Source organism: Taurulus bubalis (genome assembly GCF_910589615.1).
Source record: "Taurulus bubalis genome assembly, chromosome: 8".
In the NCBI taxonomy this organism is placed as follows: domain Eukaryota; kingdom Metazoa; phylum Chordata; class Actinopteri; order Perciformes; family Cottidae; genus Taurulus; species Taurulus bubalis.
In genome coordinates, this window is record NC_136596.1 from 9429324 (window position 1) to 9451031 (window position 21708).

The window sequence follows — 21708 nt, forward strand, 5'->3', positions numbered from 1 at the left end:
TTTCCACAACATTGATTATGTCACCTTTAGAAATATAGTAGCATAGTGCAACTGATAGACAGCATTAGCTTCTGAATTCAGGTTGTCTCACTAACAATACATTACATCTTGTATGAATGTGTGTCGTCATAAAGAGCGACTGCAAAGCACTTTCAATTTAACAGTCAATGCAGAGATGTTAATTTATACATACATTTTTATTTATTTTAATACAGATATTCAAACCATTTTTAAAAGACATACCTAAGTATTTTGTTGTTTCATACAGAAATGATCTTCTAATTGTTAAGAAACTTTTTGGAAAGGCTGTTTCACTGGAACTGAGGGGTTACAGTAAGTGTGAAGTGCTTTATGTTTCACTGCTTCTTCTTTAACAATCATCCATCAGTTTCTACAAGAAGTTCCCAATAAAGCCAAAGAGCAGTGGGTGTAACTGCTCCACTCCAGACAAGAGTGAGAAAAATCTCTCTGATTACCATTCACAAAATAACACACATACTATCAAATCTTGAAAGAGTACATAGTATCTCCAGGCATAAAAAAATAAACTATTGCTCACCAATTTTTGCGCCAACTTTCAATCAAGTAATTTACAGTTTCAAATAAACATTCTTCACGATACTATATTATCTTTGTCACTCCCCAACAAGCTGTGCAAACAATGTTAGGATATTGATAAATTAAATGATACATCCACCTAGAGCGTCCCCTCACTCACACAAACCCAGGATATTTAACATTCTGATACAAAGTAATTTATGGTTACACATTTTTAACTGCTGTATATGATTTTTCTGTATGTTATCGGTCTGTCTTTTTCTCTGAAGAGATTCTGAGACCATTCTCCCATAAGAGCGCTTAAGGACTGGTATGGACAATGAAGACGCTTGGCAAAAACAAGCACATGAACTGCACAAGTACAAACCAAAATCCCAAAACCCCAGCGTAATATAACATGATGTGCAAATATATTGATTGTGCGAACAAGGGTGGAAAAAGGCTTAGAAGGTCTGGTCATCATTACAGGATTCGGTCCAGTGGCCAAACACCTCACAGATGCCGCAGTAGGCCCGTTCTTCACCCTTACTGCCGTGGTAGGTGGTGTGTTGAGGGGAGTCGGGCATCTGCATTTGTGTGGGGCAGTCCTCGGTGTCGTGGAGGTCGAAGCAGTCGCAGATGTCACAGAACAGCCTTGGGGGAAGCTTCTTCTTCGGGGGTTCCTCGTCATGGCTGCAGAGAAAAAGAAAGCAGTTCTGTGTGAAACTAAAAAGATGGAGTTGTACTGCCATGCAGTTTTAAGTCTGACAAAGTCTGCTATGAACGAGACTTACCCATCATAGTTTTCCAGCTCACTTGGATTATTCCCATTGAGAGCAGCAGCTGCCATTATCTCCAATTTTTCCTTGAGTTCCTTATTTTTCTTCTGGAGGTCAACGATGACTGAATTCAGGAACTCAATCTGTAAAGAAGATACATAACAGTAGCATCCTTGCTGCTGCGGATGAATGATCATCTAGAATACAAACGATATACATTTTTTTTATGATATAGGGTCTCCCTGTGACATTATTGTAGTATGTACCCAGACTTTGCCTCAATCCTGTAACATTATTATAGATAATAGAAACTATACCCTGCCACATACCCCAAATTTTGAATCTAATATCAACTGTGAAGGTGAATTATCACTGAGTTTTCAGCCAAAGAAAATTCCAAGCTTGGAATGAGTCACAAGAAGAGTCAGTAAAGTACCCACTTATGATGAGCATTTTACGGAGTAAGTGTCATCCGTAACAGATTTAACCTCAGCATCTTTGATAACTGTAACTTTCCAGAGGAATTTCAACAGATGGCTTATTTAATGCTGAAGGTATTGAGAAATCAAGCTTGATTTAATGTGGTCCACCCAAAGAAACATACGAGCCACAGTGACAGTGAGAGACAAACATGCACAAGTGAAGCTGATGAAAAACATTAACAAACCGCTGCCTGATGGTGGTGTAGCATTGCCAACATCAGAGACAGGGCAGAGGAGAGGAGTTGGAGTTTAAGAAAGAGAACGAGAGAAGAATACAAAAAAAATATGAGATTCAAATTAGGACCCACCTACTGCCAGACAACACCAAATTATCAATGACACAGATGATACAGTATAACGATTTAGAGTAAACAGAGGCAGGAAATGTTTGAGACCGATGACCATCATTCCACCACTGTCAGTGAAATATTCTAATACAACTGTTATACCAATTCATGAGTCATGTCTATTACTGCTGTCAGAGCTGAGATGTCTCATTTAACCTCTTTAAAACATTATACTGTAACCATGCGTAAACAAACTGTCAAATTCAGATTATACTGCTTCATCAAAGGTAGCATTTGACAGTAAATGTCTGTTTAAGCAGCAGTCATTTCACAAACAGCATTCAGTAAGACTGTTTCCGTACAACTGGCCCAAATAGGATGAAAATGTCAATGGATGATTGCCAAACCAGACAATTCTATGGGCCAGGGTATGGGAAGCATCTTAACACTTAATGTATGAATGGCAAACATCTTCAATCTATTCAGGCATGTATTATATAGGATGAGACAAAAGGTATGCACACCTGACTCTCAGAAGCCTCCTTATTCTCCCTTAATTGGTCCAAAATGGCATCACCTGGAAACAATAGGTAAAAGATCACATTAAATGCAGGAGTAGGTTATCTTGTTTTCCTTTGGAGGTCACCTTGCAGAGCATCGGCCTCGTGCCATCAGAAATATTAGCTGGGTCATGAGTTAAGCCCACTCTTACCTGAGGACTTGTTGACGGCGTCGGGCCCCGCAGCCAGGTCCTTCTCCAGTCTCTGAACTCGGTCCTGTAAATTAGTCTTGTCCCGCTCCAAGGCCTGAATTGTACCCTGCAGTGTCTTGACCGAGTTACCTTCCCCACGCAGTCCAACCAGCTGAGAGGAAAACGACCAAGGCGATTCAATATTGAAAAAGATGTTACGTTTCTTGACATTTTACCCATTGCTCAAAAACAATTTTATGTAAACGAGTGAAGTCACCAACTGAATGAGTTCATTAAAAAACAGCAATAAAAGCATACTTTCAATTTGACTATTTAATCTACAAGTCAAGACCTGAGAGTACAGAGTCCTCACACAAGTTCAAAACAGAGATGAAGCGAATGACAGCATAACCAATGTTTTGAACCTGCAATAAGAAATGAGTCACTAGGTTTGCACTACCTTAAGGGCTTTCTTGCTCACAATTTTCAAAGTTGTCCTTTCAGGTAAGCTATTTTGTAGCATGCACATTACAAATGAAAGTAGGGCAAAATATTTGACCTAGAAGTGACATCCTGTGAGACTTCAATGGAAGAAATGAAAAAACAAATGAAGCTTGAAGTCACATATGGGCTTTCAAAGTAGTCAAGGTCTGTAGGCATGTACCCTCTTGTATCATATAGTCCTCAGAATCGACCACAACAGCAAGATTATTGATTTGAGAGAGCAAAACATTACGAAATGAAAGTTTCTGTGCAAACTCACATCTGTCCTTTATGATTTTAAATCTTGACTTGCTTGAATTAATTGTGTGCAATAGCCTGTCATACCTGCTGACAATAAAAAAGTTCCATCATGCATTTTATTCTCACCTCACTCCTCAGGTTTTCCACCTGCTGGTCCTTTTCTGATATTAAGGCACTGTTTTTATGGATGGACTGTTGGAGGATAGCCTTCTCCTTGTCAAACTGCTCCTTCAAGGTGTTCTCACTATCAAATACACAATATCAATTAAATATCAGAGGTACAGCAATCTCTCCTGGCTGAGAAGAACAGGCCCCAATTTCCCAAACTTTTAGTTTTTCATTTCACTAGAAAATTAAAAGTAATTTTTCTCTTGCAGTTGTTCAGTCAAAAATATTTAGTACACTTCAAAATAGTAAGATTGCAAATAAATAAAATATCAAAAGGAACTTAAAGTACATACGTATTGAACATTGAAATAAAGTAGGAGGACAATGAAAAAAAAAAACATGCAAAATTAGTAGGTAAAGCACATATGAAGATATCAAGCAGATGAGATGAGGCTGTAGGTTAAATTACATTCTGTGTATAATTACTTAGGATGGAATGTGCTTCGCCCTCACAACATTATATGTATGTAATGTAATATTTGCTCTGTTTTCCATTCACTTCAACTGAAGCCTGAATGAGACTATTTTCAAGCATGCGTTTCCCGTTTCGCTGCAATCTCCAGTCCAGCAGACTCGCAGGTCAGAGTAAAGCTTTGCCCCAACGTGTTATTCGTTAGTTGCATCAGAAACATGGCATCACATCCTCTTTTGCTGGGAAAATTCATTGAAAGTAAACGCAATGTGACCATGCCGACATGTTCCCAATTATCTGCCTACTTATATGTGGTTCACATATTTGTACTATTAAATGATGATGACCGACATCACGTAGTACTAAAGGCGTAAAGTACCTGAAGGCATTATTTGGCAGGCTTTGAAGGAAAAAAACAGCATGACATACCATTTGCTTAATTACACATGACATGCATTTTAACATGTGTCACACAGGTGAAAGCATGTGTTTGAGACAAAAGGCTTTCAAAATATTGGTGAAATTTGCAAAGATGTTGCAGAAAAGGTCCAAATCACAAAATGATCCATTCGCTTACCTTTGTTTTAACTGTTTTTTGAGTTTTGAGTACTCATCCTTGAGCTAAGAGAAAAAGAGACATCGTTCAAATAAAGTCATGGTTAGCAGATCAATAGCTAAAACACAAAATGTTCCGATGCTTGTAAATTCATGCAAGATATTTAAAGTGTTGCACCTTCGCAAGATCACTCAGGGCTTTGTGATTGTTATCAATATCCAACGTCAGCTTGTTCTTCTCATCTTGCAGCATCTGCAGGGACTGCGTCTTTACAGAAACTGCTACTTTAAGCTCCTCACTGAATAAATACAAACGTTAAAATCACCTAACATATTCTGACAACTCAGGTAGACAACATATTGGTTTGTAGAAAAACTTCTTTCATGTCTATTGATTTAACATAACCCATCAATGATATCAAACTTTAAATCTGACAGATTTCCTTTTTACAAGCAGCAAAAAGAAAGGATATATACTCACATTTCATGGCATAGTCCCTCAGTCCTCTCAGTTTCTATGCAAAGTTGCTCTTTGCAAACATTCATATCTTCTTCGTATTTGGAAATATTGTTCTTCAATGTTTTCAGCTGAAACAATAATTACATTTATTTGCAGAATTTACAGTTCCACAAAACATCTCTCAAAGCTTACACATCCAAGTAAGCAAGCATCTCTTACATGTGCCTCCATCTTGTGCTTGGAGCTCAGGACTTCTTCCAATGAAGATTGGGTTTTGTTCTTCTCCTGCATCAAACTGGCTTTCTCCTTTGTCAGCTGTTCAAGGGTCTCATCAGTCTTGCCAGAGGCCTCTGTAGCCTAAATGGTGCATGAGCAGGATATTTGTTTAGAAGGATTTCGAGTTGATAGCAGCAAATGGTTGGTTGAGAAACACCTTCTGATCTCGACCAACCCGAATAAGAAATTTGATGAATCTATTCATAATGCATTGTTTGACTTCAACCAATGATTTTTTTTTTTTTTAATATTATTTAATAAATTTATTGCATGCTTTATTTGCATTCATTTCTGATTTAGAATCAGGTATTCAAATGTCAGGTAATTTACATTTTCAAGTTCTGTTTGAGAATTAACAACATAAATAATTATACTCAGCAAGAAAATAATTAGTATATTCTCTAAAACACTCCTGTGGCCTCAGAACGGATACAGTCAACCCCTGAAAGCTGCTTTATATTAACAAATCTCATTATTTCTTACTATTATTTGAAGTATATTGGACCAGAGAGAAAACCTTAAAAATTGACTGAATTGTAAAGCAGATTATTGGGGCTATAATTTCTAAAAACTATATGTCAAATCAAATGAAATATGAAACACCATCAGATGGTCAGCATGATAAAGATCACCTTAGACCTACATAGTTAAATAGAATTTGCCTTACATTAGATCACGTTATAAACCCACAGGCAAAGGCTGGGAGCTAAGGGTAATTTATAGCAGTTAGTAAATGGAAGATGAAAGTTAGGCACGAAAATAAAAAGGAAAGAGGAAAGGGACACAAACCAGCAAGCATGCAGTGGGAAGGTGACATAGCTCCAGCCACTTTAAGGTATGTGAGTCAGTGATTACTACTGGAGCAGGAATACCTCAAGCTGCTTAGAAATTGCATTTTTTAGTTGGGACTCCAGCTGTCTGACTTTCTGGGTGGCTTCATCTCTCTCCACCTGCAGGGCACCTTTCTCAGCTGTTAGGTTTGAGATGCCGGAAGAAATCTCTTCTTTCACAACGGCAGAGGCCGAAACCTCCGCGACAGCATTCTTGCATTGTATTTCCAAAAGTTCTTTTTCAGTTTGTAGGCTCTTGACGTCAACCTCTAGTTCTTTCTGGGTAGCGTGCAAGTTTTCTATCTCTCCAAGGAGTCTCGGCCGTTCTACGAGCCACTTTTCTTGGCTTGTGTGGAGAGAAGAAATGTTCTGCTCCAATTTACACTGTTCAGCTAAAAGGTCTTCCTTCTCTGTGGTAAGGAAGGTCATTTGTTTGACTTTTTCTTCTAGCGTAGATAATAGCTGCCCTTTATCTTCTGTCAACCGACTAGTTTCTTGCTCTCGCTGCTTCAATTGAGTCTTCAAATCCTCCATGTCAATCATAAAAGCCTTCTTTTGGTCATCAGCATTCTTTAGGTTAGAACACATCTCTTTATTTTCTTGTGTAACTTTGGACAACGTTCTCTGCAGCTCCTCAATTTGTTTGGATAGACCATCCTTGTCAGATATATCTTTATTTCGTTCACTGGACTCAGTCTGTAACTGGGCTTCAAGAAGGTGCTTGGCCCCTGACATTGATTCAGTCTGACTTTTTAACTCCTGGATCTCCTGAAGCAAAGACTGTACTTTATTGTCAGCTGCTGTCTGCAACAATTGCAGACGCTGACAATCTTTTGTCAGGTTATCAACCTGTTGAACGAGTTCTGAATTAGCCTTCTCAAAATCTGTGTTTAGTTTACTGTGCTCTTGAACAAGTTCAGCGTTGCGCTTTTCAAGAATTTCAATATCAAAGGTTTGTTTCTGCAGCTCATTTTGGAGGTCAGCCTTCTCTCGTTTCAAAGAGGACATCTCTGCTTCAACTTTGTCTTTTTGGCATTTGATTTCCTCTAGCATTGTTGTTAAATGAGACTTCTCTTGAATACAGATGTCATTAGCTCTTGAGTAACTATCCAACTGGTCCTTATTTGTTCGAATATTACTAGTTAGCTTATCGCGCTCAAGAGAAAGAGCATTATTCTCAGATATGGTTTTTGTGTGCTTCCCTTCCAATTCTCTCATCTCCCCTGCCAAACGCTCATAATCCATTTTCTGCTGCTCTAGTGCTGAATCCAGGCTCATCTTTTCTTTTCGTATAACATGTAAAGCCATCTCAATTTTGGAATTCTGAAGGCGAAATGCTTGCTTCTCTTGCTCAAAAGATGATAATGCTTCTTGAGATTTCTCGTTGGACATTGACAGTTGTTCTGTTGAGACTTGAAACTTCTCCTTTATTTCTTCCATCTCTCTGAGGAGCTTTTCCTTCTCATTAGAGACTTTTCTTTGGATTGCAACTAAGTCTTCTTTCTCCTGCAGAAGCTGAAGCCTCTCAGAATCAGTCACCTGACTGCTTGTCTTGAATTCTTCAAGCATTTGGGCCAGGCTCAGTTTGGAAGCTTTAAGTTCTTCACATTCACGGACAGAGCTCTCCAAATCTTTCTTGGCAGCACTAAACTTATTCTGGAGTTCCTCCTTCACAGTCTCAAGGCTCTTTTTATCCAACAAAGCAGCACTGATTTCAGAAGACATCCCCACCTTTTCTTTTGTCAGTGTTTCTGTTAGGGCCTGCAGCTGGGTGTTACTCATTGTAAGATCTTCTTTTTCTAAGTTTAAGGATTTAAGTTTTGCCTGCAACTCAGCATTCTTAGAGTCAAGCAATTGTTTGGCATTTCTCGCAGAATCTCTCTCTAAAATTAGATTTTCCTTCTCACATGTGAGCTTTGACCTGCTTTCATTGAAGTCATCTTCAAGCCGGTTCTTCTCTTTGCAGACATTTTCATAATCCTCATCTAGTTGCTTCTTTTTAGTCTCAATTTGCTTGATGTCTTGCTGATACCTAAGAGACAAGTTAGTCTTCTCTGCATTTTCTCTTTGTAACGCCTCAATCTGGGCCTGGTATTCACCTTTGGCATGCTTCACGTTTTTGTTTTCAGTCTGTACTTCCTGAAGAAGATTGTTGAGCTTCTCCAGTTCCTTGTTCAATAAAGTCCTTTCTTCATCCGAGGACTTGTTGTTGGCAAGTAGTTGCTCTAGATTTTTTGAAAGCTTATCTCTAGTTATTAGCAGTTCTTCATTCTGGACTGAAAGCTCCTGGTGACTTATCTCAAGGGCAGAGAGCTTAGTCTGCAGTTCACCTTTCTCAGCCTCAACATCTTCACTTTCCTTGCATGTATTTTCCAGATCTAGACTCTGCTTTTTCAGTTTTTGGGTCAAATGTTCAACATCATGCTTGTAGGAGTCAAGCTCAGCAGAAAGACACTGGGAAAAAGTTGAAAGAAAAAAAAAAGGAGGGGATGTATATAAACACGCACACGCACACACACACACACACACACACACACATACACACACACACACACACGGAAAAGTAAGATGAGTCAAAACCTAAACCAAGCAGATATGTCCAACCAAGTGATACGTAATCGGAAAGGTTAAGCTGCAGGAGCATCAAAATGGCAAAAGATCACACCACAGCTTACACCACAATGGTTTTCAGCAATATTAAAAAAAAGGTGGAACATTTTCACTTCAAAACTTATTTTTAATATATGTATTAATTAAATTGATGCCCACACATTTGACTGGCATACAAACAAAGAGTGGCTGATGGCTCTGGAGGCACCAATGTAAATTACAACACTAATGCAATTAGCTTGTTTATTATATTCAATTAAATTATATACCTATAAACTATATACATTATATACTGAAATCTTAATTCCCGTTTGCATTTGACCAATTTGTTGCAGCGTTAAACTTTAATTGCTATTCCTGTTCATTTTGAATTTTCTTTTTTTACCAATTTCCCAAATTATTACCGGAATCCACATTGCACAAGTATTTTCTATGAGTATTGTTGTAGATTTCATTTAATTTGTTTATAAAAAACAAAAATAAATACTGTATCAGCCAATGTATGTTGTCAATGAATGCCTTCCATAATATAGAAACACAAAAACTAAGCATTTTGGAAGTGAAAATGTTCTACTTAAATTAAAGAATAAATAATGCAAGCAGGAGTACATAGCTAAAGTAGTCGAAAGTTAAACTCAATAGCTGTACATACAGTATGTAAATGCTACTACTGATTCAACTTAAAGCCTAACCAGGGCATAGATATCCATTTAGCACAAAACAACTTGTTAAGTATGGTAAGCATTTTCTTGGCTTGTCCAACAATCATAAATTGTCTTAAAATACATAAACATCATTTGAAATCAGGTGTACCCCTGCAAGCATATGTGAAAGAGGTTATGCTGGGGGAGAAATGAGATACACATCACAAATGTATGCGTGTGTGTATATGTATGATGGTAATTAAAACGTGAAATGTTGTTGATAATATACATTAAACAAAAAAATGTTGTGTACATTTTAATTTACATAACGAATGATTTTCAATGAACGAACATTAGTAAAGTCAGTAATACATAAAACTACTGTTTTACATGAAACAAGCTCCTGGCTGAATATTTTAAACACAGTGATCAAACTAATATGTCTGTACCTTCGAGGGTTTGTGCTTACCTGAGCCTGTTCCTTGTATGGCTGCAGCTCAGACACCAACTTCTCAAGCTCCAGGTTTGTGTCCTTGTTTGAGGAAAGCTCCTGCTTCAACTTGTCAACTTGACTCTGCAGAACCTCAAGTTCCTTCACATGAAGCTCTGAAACCTTAGAGATGGATTTCTCTTGTGAGGCCTTAAGCTCCTCAACCAGGGTCTCACCCTGTTTAACAGTCTTCTCCTAGAAAACAGGAGTTTGAAAGACAATAAATATGACCTACTTGTTTTTCGAAGCAGCCTGTGACTGAGGGATACTCTTAAGTGAAAGTGGAAGATTTCCCTATGCTTAGTAAACAAAGTACTACACATTTGAATGTCCATAAAACTTTAAAGTATCTGCAGTTTAATTCTCAAAACACAAACCCCTTTTTGCGACCGCCCCACAATACTTACCAAGTTAGCGATGTTCTCCTGGAGGCCACTTATCTGAGACTGATGTGCATCTCTGGTCTCTATCAGCTCCTGCTCTTTGCGGGATTGTTCTTGCTGGAGTTGTTCAATCGAGTGTGCCACCTTCTCCTTCTCCTCTGATAATTGACTCTGTAACTCCTCAAGCCTCCTGAGTGATAACAAAAAAGAGGACATCTGAGAAGGATGTTCATTCATAGGGAAATTAGAATCAATTTTGACATGGTTGGTACAATATGTTTTGTGGAGTAATGAAGTAATATACGAGCAGGTCATAATGAAATGTGGCACCTTTCTTTCTGTATGAGATCATCATTCATTTTGGTCAGCTGTACTGAACTATCGCCAGATGTCTTCATCATGTCGGAAATATCATTTTCTAATTTGCATTTGTCCTTTGAGAGCTGCTCAAGCTTTTCATCTCCAGCCTTCAGTTTCCTCTCGAGCCCTGAGTTAAGACAACACAACTTTGTTCATAGGTTCTAAGGTTAAACAAAAAATGGGGGAAAAAGCAAACTAGATACAAAACTGTTTACAAAACATTCGAGATGAATGCAGTTCTAATGTTCTCACCGGCAAGTTGATTTCTTAGAGACTCCGATTCTGTGGTCAGAGATGTGCACTGCTCTTCCTTCTTACCGAGCTTCTCAAGTGTTTCTGCAAAAGGAAAAAGGTTACAATTTAGATCCTAGAAGCCTTTATACACAAATGGAAATATTACAATTGCTTGTCATTTACCTTGCATAGTGTTTGATGATGTCGTCTGCTCCTCTGTGCTTTCAGCCAACCGTTGTTTCTGTGGGGGAAAACATTTTTGCATCAGATTTGTGTGTATGAATTTCAGCAATAGACAAATTTACTAAATCAAAATTTCAGGAGTGTTGATTCAGATTGTTGTGGTTTGTACAGTACTTGTTGTGGTATTTACCGAATTTGAATACTACTGAAATTAGCTCATTGCAGATATTGGTATATTTGCATATGTTGGCTGATAAGTAACAAGAAATTGCAGTAGAGAAAAGCCAGATGATTCAGGTAGTTTTTACATCGACGGGCACCAAACAAGAAAAATACAATGACTTCAATCCCAACACCAAAAGGTTCTGTATCCACATCCAAAATTGGATTATAAGTCGCACCAAGCCTCCAAGCTCTTTTTCCAAGGCATCCTTCTCCTGCTGAACAGTGGTCAGACTCTGCTGTAAAGTGAGGACTTCCTGCTGTCGGCCATCCAACTGGGAGCTCAATTCACTGACCTATAGCACACATCAAGTGAAGATTACAATGGACCAAAGAGAAAAAGCAACGTCTGGAAATGACATATTAACCCAACAGAAGAAAAAAGGGCAACTTTTCTCAAACACTGAAAATGAAATATGAAAATGGTCAGGAGGTGAAGCAGAACCCACCTTGGCTCCCTGGTTGTTCCCTTGGCTCTGAACCACCTCTAGTTGACTCTTCAGGGTCACAAGCTCCTGGTTACCTTGTGCTACTTGGCTGCGCAGAGCCACCATTTCTGAAATCTGCTCTTTGGTTTCTCGGTCCTTGTCTTGGGCCTGGCGTGCCAACATTGCTTCTTTCTCCTCTAGGTTCTTCACCTCAAGTTCAGCATTATGGAGTTTTCCAAGAACTTCCTCCATCTCCACAAGGTGCTGTTCTTCTGCTTTTTCCACACTGGACCGTAGTGACTCTTCCAGTCGTTCCTTGTCCTCAATCAAAGAAAACAGCTGTGCTTTCAATGGCTGCATCTCACGAGTCAAAGCTGCAGCATCAGCCTCATGCTTGGCTCCAGCCTCCTCTAGAGCCAACGTGTGCTCTATTTTCAGACTCTCTAGTGCACTTTTGGTTTCAATAAGTTCTTCCGTCTGGGCACCTGCACCTTTGCTGAAGGACACCTTCAGCTCCGCCATGGCTTGCTGGTGAGAGGCAATGACAGATTCCAACTTGGAACGCCACAGTTCAATAATATCAGCATTCTCCTTCTCAGCCTGGCTTACGCGTGTCTGCAACTGTTCGTTGTCACCAGAGAGCCTTACAGATGTAGCCTGGAGATGGGCAGCTGCCTCACTGTGGGTCATTTCTTGAGCTGCTAGCTTCTCCCTGTAATTTGTTAGCTCTTCTTGCTGCTTAACTACTTGGGAAGCCAACTGATCCCTCAGTGAGTTGATCTCCTCCAGAAGGGGAGAAACAGTAGAGTTTGAGTCCTCAGAGCCTTGTTGGGTCCCAACAAGCAGCTGCAGGTCAGCGACCTCTCTTGTACGCCGGGAAAGATCCTTCTCAAGGTCCATAATATGGGATCTTTCTGACACAGTGGCAACCTTTAAGAGCAGAAATCTTATATTTAAATATGTGTCTGACATACTGAAGCAATACTAACAAGTGTGTTAAAGACTTGATCATACTGTTACTTAACAAATGGAGAGAAAAAAGAGATTGTTAAACTGCAATTATGGACAACCACAGACTTTGTAATAGCAAAGTTAAAATGTTTCCAACAGAGAAATTGTCCAATTTACTTAATGAGGAGGGCATGAAAAACATTGATCTCAAAAACAAGGTGTTACACTGACCTCTCATGGCTATAAACGGTATGGTCCAAATAATGGAAGCGAACACTAAAAGCATGTATGGAGCTATAGTAGTGTGCAAAACATTTTCCACCATCCATTACACTATCGCTCTCAATCTAGGAATTCATGTTAATACGGACCTAATGCTTTAGGATAGGTATGAAGTAAGAAAACCCTTTGGGAGTATTGACATGTCCCATTATTTGTATGTTAGTCCAGCTATCTTCCAAATCCAGTGTTTATTCTAATGTTCTCAAACATCTATTTCCTGCTTCAACCTAATATTAAATAGCTTGGTCAATTAAATAATTGAATAAAAATCAACATTTTCTTGATCAAATAATTGTTGAAAGGGAAACTCTGGAAACTATGGCCCTGAAATATTTTTTTAGTGTACCCCTAATGACTATAATACTGTACAGGAACACAAGGATGTATAGTCTGGGAGATGGAGCAGGTATTAGATTAGCAAAATGCAGGGACGCCAAATAAGCAGGACAAATGGATGCTGGGAGGGACTGGGGAAGTAAAACATAGAATCACTGAGAAAATTATTAGCGGGGACAAGGGAGAAGTCTGTCTGTCTGGTTAAGCAGTGATACCGGTGAAGATTGAGTTCAAGTTGGGGGACGTATCGTAAAATAGTACAAATAAAAGAGCAGCTACTGAGCTGTTACTGAAAGATGCATATTCTTTTACAGTAATAATAGAATGTTACACAACGTAAAATAATTTAGAGTGAATCCATTTAAATGTGAGGGAAGAGGATACTTAAAAAAAGGTTACAAAAAGATTTTGTAGCTAATGCCACAAATTGTAATGCTAAATTTGCAAATCTTACTCTACACTGGATGGAGCGATTTGAGCATTTCAATAAACATGATAAATGCATTGGTTTATTATTTAATTATATGTTAAAAAAAAAAACGGAGAATTATTTTTCTTGTGGTAAGCCTGACAAATACAAATTCCTACAAAGCAATATTCCAGTTATTGCTCAGCACCTTTCTGTACCCATTGGAAATGTTTTGGCCACTATCCCCAGTACAGGCCCTCTTTTCCAACGCAGCACACTACAGAGCAGAATTCATTACCCTAGTGTCTTCTAACTCTCTTTGGAGTTTCTCAGCTTTGGTCTTTTCAAAGAGTAGGCTCTGTTCAAGCTCCTTAATGTGGACATGCTCCAGTCTGGTCTGCGTCTGTTAGTAAACAAGGAGGAGAGGAAGAGAACACACCAGTGCCACCATCACATGCCAGCCCAATGCAGACAGAGAGGGAGTGAGACAGGAGAGAGGATGAAGGGGTTTGGACAATGATGGTGTGTGGGGGTGTGTGTGTGTGTGGGGGTGTGTGTGTGTGGGGGTGTGTGGGGGTGTGTGTGTGTGGCGAAATGGTATTGGGTGGGGGTTGGGAAGGGAATGATAAATGAAACTGGGAAGACACCCCATGCAGAACTTTCAGGCTGTGCCATAAACAGCTGCACACAGGGAATTTGTGAAAGAACGGTGGAATATACAAAACAAGCGACCAAAGACGGGCCCATGTGTTATGGTTATGAATATGCAGGATGAGTATGTTGATGGAGGCAGTTTATAAGTAACCATGCAAAATTGACACCTGGTGAACAAAGCACATTGATTGTTATGATACATTGAAAATCTGATAATGTGTCAAGCCAGCAAGTATATTACGTAAAATGACTTCACCACATCATGTAGAGAAAGCAGTAACGGCTGTTTCCTGACCCCCATACTTCAATGGATTGGATCACACAGAAAATATCTAATGTTGTAGGATTGATCTAACAATACAAATTCCTAAAGAGATATGTCTGCAGATTATTAGCATTTAAAACTAAAACCAACAATGTATTGGTTTTATATTGGTAAAATCATTAAGCCTGTAGCATTATCAATAACCATTCTGCTTTCTCTTTTTGGTGATGAGGCCATCGTCCACAATGTATAGAGTAAGTATTGTAATAGAAACCACCAGTTATCCGACCACCATGTGCAAGATTTGTGACCAACTTAAGAGAAATCAATCAGTAACGCAAAAGCTCAGGCTGTTGGGCTCAAGAAACAGAAAGGGTTCCTATTTGACTTCTTGTTATTGTGTGCTATGACTAATGGTTTTATGGCTACTAACTGAAGCATTTCCTGGCACTTTTTTGTGATTATTTTCTTGCATGTTACCCAGCATATATTGACCTAAAGTTTAATAAATTAAAAAAAAGGGAAACAGCACTAATTTTAAATGTTATACCAACAGCCTATACCGGGACATTAATTAAGTGTTTGATGGACACAATATGACAAAATCAACTGTTATAGCTGACTGACTTAAGTAAATACCACATACAGAGGTTATGAATGAGACGAGAATAATATGATCATGAAACTATAAAACTTTTAGAAATATATTTTAGGGCTCACTGTACATTTTCTGGGTCGTTTACTGATGGGTTACAATGGGTGCATGCCCACGGAGTAGGTACAAACTATAATGTAGCCTGGCACATCTATCTTTGTATAAAAATTACATTAGATTTTTAAATTGACTTATTTCCAGTTGATTGCAGTGGGCAAACTGAATACAGGTCTGTGACTGGACAGTGGAATGACAAGGGAGCATCTCCAGTGGTACCATGCTGAGCACTGGACCAACATATAAGACGAGGAAGAGAAGGAAGAAGAAGCAATAACATCACATCACTGAACAGGGAGGCACCGAGGGTTATAGCACAACATTAGTAATTACACCTTCAACAGCTTGAAGTCAACAAAGCATTTTTGAGTTTGGCCGATTAGAAGTATGTTTTGTTGGCGTCTTTCAAGCTGCATGCAAGTTTTTAATATATCCACAGCTGTGAGTAATAAACTGTTAGTATACAAGTTTTAAAAGAAGATAAAGGGATATTCTAACCCTTTAGCCCTCAATTTAAACATCTAGTTTGAGATTGGTTGCCTTCAGGGTAATTGAGATGGTCCCCTGTGTAGCACTGTGGAATAAATAACAAATCCTTGACATTATACATTTTAACATTATTTCCATCACATAACATTATGTAAAGGAAGACCCTTTAAGAACAATCCCCTAGCTTTGATAATTAACTGGGACAAAATAAATATATATATATATTAAAGCCAGAGCCTTCCTGCACCACTGGGTGCGTTTGACGGCAGATCATCTAATGCAAGATGAAGCCAGTATCAAACTGTCAACGCAAAACACACTTATTGAGACTGCAGAATGGATAGTTTCCATTGCTAACATGAACAAGAGATAATGGAAATGCTCTCTTTGGACAGAACTGTAGCTCTGTGACAAGGGATTCCAGTGAATCTCTTACCACGTTAAATCACATTGGACTTACACACAAGGAGACACACTGATGTGCAGTAAAAAATAAAGAAATAAAAATCACTTTATTGTCATGGAAATAGAGCAAGGTATATGTGAACTGAGATCTTAATAAGGAACCACAGTGCAGGGTGAATGGAGCACCTGCCGCTTCTGACTTAAAAACAAAAGATGGGACGAAACACCCACTTCTGTATTGAATAAAAAAAATGTCTGACAATAATTCAATAAAATGTGTTCATTGCAATGGTGTGGATTTGTGTTGTGCATTTACCTCCAGGTCTCCTTTGGTAATGCAAGCTTCCTCTACGCGGAACTGAAGGTCCTCCACCTTCCTGTTCAACAGAAAAACATTATCTTGTTGTTTCGAAGTAACAGGAGAACAAACAACTTATGCACATATCTTTCCTCAGGACTTTATATAATATACATTTCATATAATAAACAATTCAGTATCAGTATGCACATATTTGCACTTTGACTGTGGCTCAGTGGTGAGCGGGGTCATCCTTCAATCAGAGGATCAGTCTTGACTGGCAGTTGGAACCTTAGTCACTGCCATCAGTGAGTGAATGGGTGAAGGATGACAAGTAGTGTGAAAGCGTTTTGCCTAAGGATATTCTCTCCATCTGAACCTCGTTGAATTTTAAATGAATACCCCTGAAATAGATGCTGACATACTGTCATGGGTGACTGTATATCCTTACCTGCGCTCCTCCTCCAGCTGATTTAGCAGGTCGACTTTGTCTTTGTCTGCAGCTTCTACCAAGGCACGTAACTGATCCATCTTGGTCTCCATCTTCAACGGAAAGGTTGATAAAAAGGAAAAAAATCAATGTAGATGACCAGGCAACTCTAATTTTCAGAGTACTTTATGATCAACAGGTTTGTCATTTCTGAACCACTGAGAGAGCTGACCTGCTCCTGATCCTCCCTGAGCAGGCCCATCTCTTGTGCCATCTCTCCAACATGGCCAGTAGCCTTGGCAACTTCAGCTCTCTCCATGTCCCTCTCAGCCATAAGCTGCTCAATATGCTGCTGCTTCTCCTTCAGCGCCTCCTGCAGGGCTGTGGTGCCTGAAATCTTGCGATTATACCGTGATGATGTCTCCGTTAGCTATGGAGAGACATAATACAAGCAAGGTCAGGCGCGGAAGTAAGCAGAGCATTCAAAATCAAAAACAGATGAAACCGAGTGTGTCCATATCTCACCAGGCCTGTACGGCTGGGCTTGGCGCTGACCGAGGAGGCCACAGAACTCATGGTGCTAATGGAGGAGGCACTAGGGCTTCGCTTTAGCCCTGATGGTGTGGCTACTACTTTGCGAACCGTTGTTTTTGCTTTGGCTGGTGTGGTGGAAGGGAAGCCAATGCGTGTGACTTTGTGAACCGGAGCAAACAAGCCATACTTGGGTTGGCACTGAAAATATCTGGGGACACATAACGGAATACAAATATGATAATGTAAATCATAGTATCCATGTGGTTAACAAGTAAAACAACTTTTCTTATAGTCAGTAAGTTAGTTACAGATCCAGTCGCTTTTGTACCTTGTGCCTGCCACTGCCCCGTCATTCTTTCCTAAGGGCTCATCCAGTTCCACACCACACCACTCGCCTTTAGCAAAATCTGTTTCTCCAAGGAAACGCACCACTCCTGCCTTTGTACCACCAACCTGAGAAGAAAACACAAAATATTAGCTAGCATTTAATCTCAACAGATAAGAGAATCAGAGTAATCAGCTTTGTCTGGTAATAAACCCAGAGTGAGATAATTCCATCAAAGCAAATGTACAAACGTAGTATAGAATGAGGCCAAACTACTGTCAACATATGGTTAGCATGTAAAACCCAATTATTTAAATGGAATGAAATGTATAGGACTGCACACAGATGGTGACTGCACTCAACAGTGTTAGTACCAGTACTTCCTTTAACTACAACCGTGTTTTTATGTCTTCATTTCTCTGCGATTACTAAGAAGAGGAGGGTTTGGTTAGTAGTCATATGGGGGAATATCAAGAGAAGAAATGGGTATCTTTTTTTCGGTTAAATAATGTAGCAAACTTTACCAATACTCGGTCGCCCATCTTCAGTTCCCTTTCCCCCTTCTTGACTGATCCAGTCTCAGAGAGGTTAGAGAGCGATTCACTGTTTGTGCGTGCGAGGTTGGAGGATGGTGTAGGTGGTGTAGCTGGTGTAGCCGGCGTAGCTGGTGTAGCGGAGGAAGCCTTCTTGGTTGCCGTAGTAGTTGAGGGTAATGTTGATTTTGTGGCAGGTGTATGTGATGCTGCGCTGCCAACTGAAGGAGTGGGTGATGCAGCACGGGAGGGGGGTGCAGTCTCAGTTCCATTGGCCTCCCCTTCTGTGAGAGACAACTTGGATGGGCGGGTAAATATTCCTCGCAGTGCGTCACACTGGAAATAGCGCACCCCTGCAACTGACCCATCATTCTTCCCAATCGGCTCATCTAGAACAATCCCAGCCCACTGTCCAGGAGCAAACTGTGCCTCTCCCAAAAACTGTATCTGGCCTGGTTTATTCCCATTTACCCATACACGATCTCCTTTCTTGAAGCTCTCCACAGCACTCTCGGCATCACCTCCAACGGCACTTGCATCTGATTTTGTCTGATTAACTTTAGCGCCCACTGAAAAATAAGGAAAAAGAACAGGGGGTCTGAGAAAGACAAATGTCACAATGCCGTGCAAAACATTTCAATATCATGTGATTTTATGTACATATTTGACTATCTTTCCTCTGTTTAAATGTGTTTACTTACCAACTTAAAAATATATAGTAAACAAATACAATTCCACAGTGGCAATGATACTGCGAAGTGTTTCAAAAGCAAAACTATTCTCATATGAATTATTACTTTTATTTTGGCAAGATTTTGGTGTAAAAGCTGGGATGCCTACAATTCCTGAATGCTATCCCCAATCCAATGCACAAAATAGTCACTTGCTTTGCGTATGAGACTGTGAGCCCCTTACTGCAAACCTAAGCCAATTAGGACTAAGCTGTACAGAGTTCCCCTAGCATTCCTTGATGAGGATCGTGGGGCACAACTCTAAACTAAAATTGAGAGTTTTACATAGTACACATCATAATGTTTGTCCCCAACTAAGGTTAGGTGACTATTCAATAGTATTGTTTATCACCTTTCCATTGTGTTCCATTTTAATACATATGATCACATAATTTAGGTCTTCATTGTCATGTCATTTACTTTGTAATGGACATTACTTTTTTCCCTCCTAACAGTTGCATGTTTAGCTTGGCATATAGAAAATCTGAGGTTCCCAGCCTGTATATTAGGAAGTTTTACGATGCTCCAACATTGTCATTTAGTGCAACCTAAAAATAGTGTGTTCAGCAGATCTCAAGGTGGGTTTCCTGTTGTATATTCCTTGGGATTTGTATTGTATTAAATGTATCAGTTCTATCCATCCAATACAATTGACAGCCTTGTATAGCTGTTCTGGCTGAAACTCCTCGCAAAAAAAGAGACTACTGCATGAACCCATTAAAAAGGTATAGCTACAAGGCAATATAAGCTAAAGTGTATTATTACATAAACTACAGGTCCGCCAACAAGTATGAAGAAAGCGTGACAGAAATTAATGTGATATTATGTAAAACGTTCTATGGGAATTAGGGAGAAAAAAAAAAAAAATCAGCATGGTCCCAGCGTCACAAGTATGAACCAAACAACCCTGGCTCGGAAATACTCAAGGGCAAACGCTGCACTGCCACAAATTCCCCACCAGTTGAAGAAGCTGCACAAGGGAAGATTCTTACCTGTGCTGGGGTTGGTCTTGGGGGCTGCTGTCCCTGGCCTTGCTATCTTGCTGGGCCCTTTGATCCCACTGGCCTTGGCTGTGCTCATGTTTCCTTCTGTGATCCGTTAGACCCACAAGGCTTTCCGTTGTAGGGTACAGACCGACCCCAGACCATTAAAACAGCAAGTTGCAGCTCTGTGACGGTGAAGTTGTTCCTCTACTCACCAAAATTGATTTAACAAAAAAGAAATTAAACAAAAAGAAAACAAGGAAAAGGGATGAGGGAGAAAAAAGTGCTCCTCACAAAAAGGACCCTGTTTGGGAGGGGAAAAATAAATATTACTTAAATAAATCATATATTTTAACTGAGCACTTAAATAACCACTGACGTCCAATTAACAAGAAGTTCAACTATTTAAATAAATCAACTTGGCATTTTGCCAAATTTACCATTTGCTAACTTTTCCCGTCTTTGCTCTGGGTGGCACCGACAGCAAACATTTAATGTAATAAGTAAACTAATAAATAGCTACAGATAAGGCATATTCATTGACTGTTAGTGGTACTCTGTCAATGGGGGCATTTTGTTTCTGTTATGACAACAAGTTCCTCAGCACACACCACGTCACGTCTAAAAATACCCTTTCAAAAGGCCAGACGATATGCAGTCTATGTTACTGCCATCATGAACTTCTGAAAAGCTCATCATCTGTGACCTTGACCACCAATACAAGCAGTACCCCGAACACTCTCAGTCAATCTATAATTCTGGTGTATAAAATCCTTTAAATCGGGTTGGCAACTTTTCCTAAAACAGGATTACTGTGGAACAAGACCACAATCAGCAGCAGATTATCCTGTTTTTCAGATTACCTCACCACAGCATTGATTGACAGAATGTACCATTTGAACATGGTCCCCCTGAATTTGGTAGTAGTTTGACGATATGACTCAGTGTTGTATTATGGTTTTTATACTGCTATTGCCTGGATTAATTCAATCAAAACAGAAAACAACTGTCAAGCTTTGAGTTTCAAGCCAATCTACTCTCAGATCTGGAGCATCTCCAATTTGATCTCTGCAGAACAGGCGTATAGAGTATAGGACACCAATTCTGATGCTTGATTGAGCTACCACAGCCTGTAAAGGAAACTGCAAACAATCAACCTAAAACAAGGATAAGCTGCTTTATCAATCACCTGACCTGACAATTATTGCATTGTGTCGAGATGACACACTGCAAAACGCCCTCCTAGATATTTCTCAACGGAAAATAAAGACGGGCCATCAGAATGCAGTGACCTAGTTCAAATGCAGCGTTCCAGTTTTCTCCCACTGTGCCTTTGAATGATACTGATTAGTTCCCTCAGGTCAAGAGGAGACAAAAAGCTTTACAATAGCTGAAGATGGCATGATGGAAATGATAGTCGGACGATTCAAATCTTTGGTAATTAATTTTCCACAAAAACTAAATATGTAACATTAAAAACATGTGACTAGTGTGTCTAAAAACCAACTGCATTATGATGCCTCAGTTGAACGTCACCCGGCTTTAGTGCGACTTGTGTGAGCATTAACAGAGGATGTGTCAGCTCTGACTGGTGAA

General features: G+C 39.5%; 1 protein-coding gene across 1 annotated transcript; it reads right to left on the reverse strand.

The window, feature by feature from the left end:
- Positions 1-184: 184 nt before the first annotated feature.
- clip1a (CAP-GLY domain containing linker protein 1a) lies at positions 185-20209 on the reverse strand (the record flags this gene model as incomplete). The annotated part of the gene is made up of 26 exons (XM_079222827.1): positions 185-1230; positions 1332-1459; positions 2610-2662; positions 2798-2948; positions 3647-3764; positions 4480-4500; positions 4678-4721; positions 4834-4954; positions 5137-5243; positions 5335-5472; positions 6264-8675; positions 9945-10160; positions 10373-10538; positions 10679-10835; positions 10961-11044; positions 11126-11183; positions 11527-11643; positions 11797-12705; positions 14052-14156; positions 16595-16655; positions 17028-17119; positions 17239-17436; positions 17532-17748; positions 17869-17993; positions 18390-18967; positions 20122-20209. 26 exons carry the CDS (start codon positions 20207-20209, stop codon positions 1002-1004), a joined length of 6693 nt encoding a protein of 2230 aa, XP_079078953.1. The 3' UTR covers positions 185-1001.
- Positions 20210-21708: the final 1499 nt, after the last annotated feature.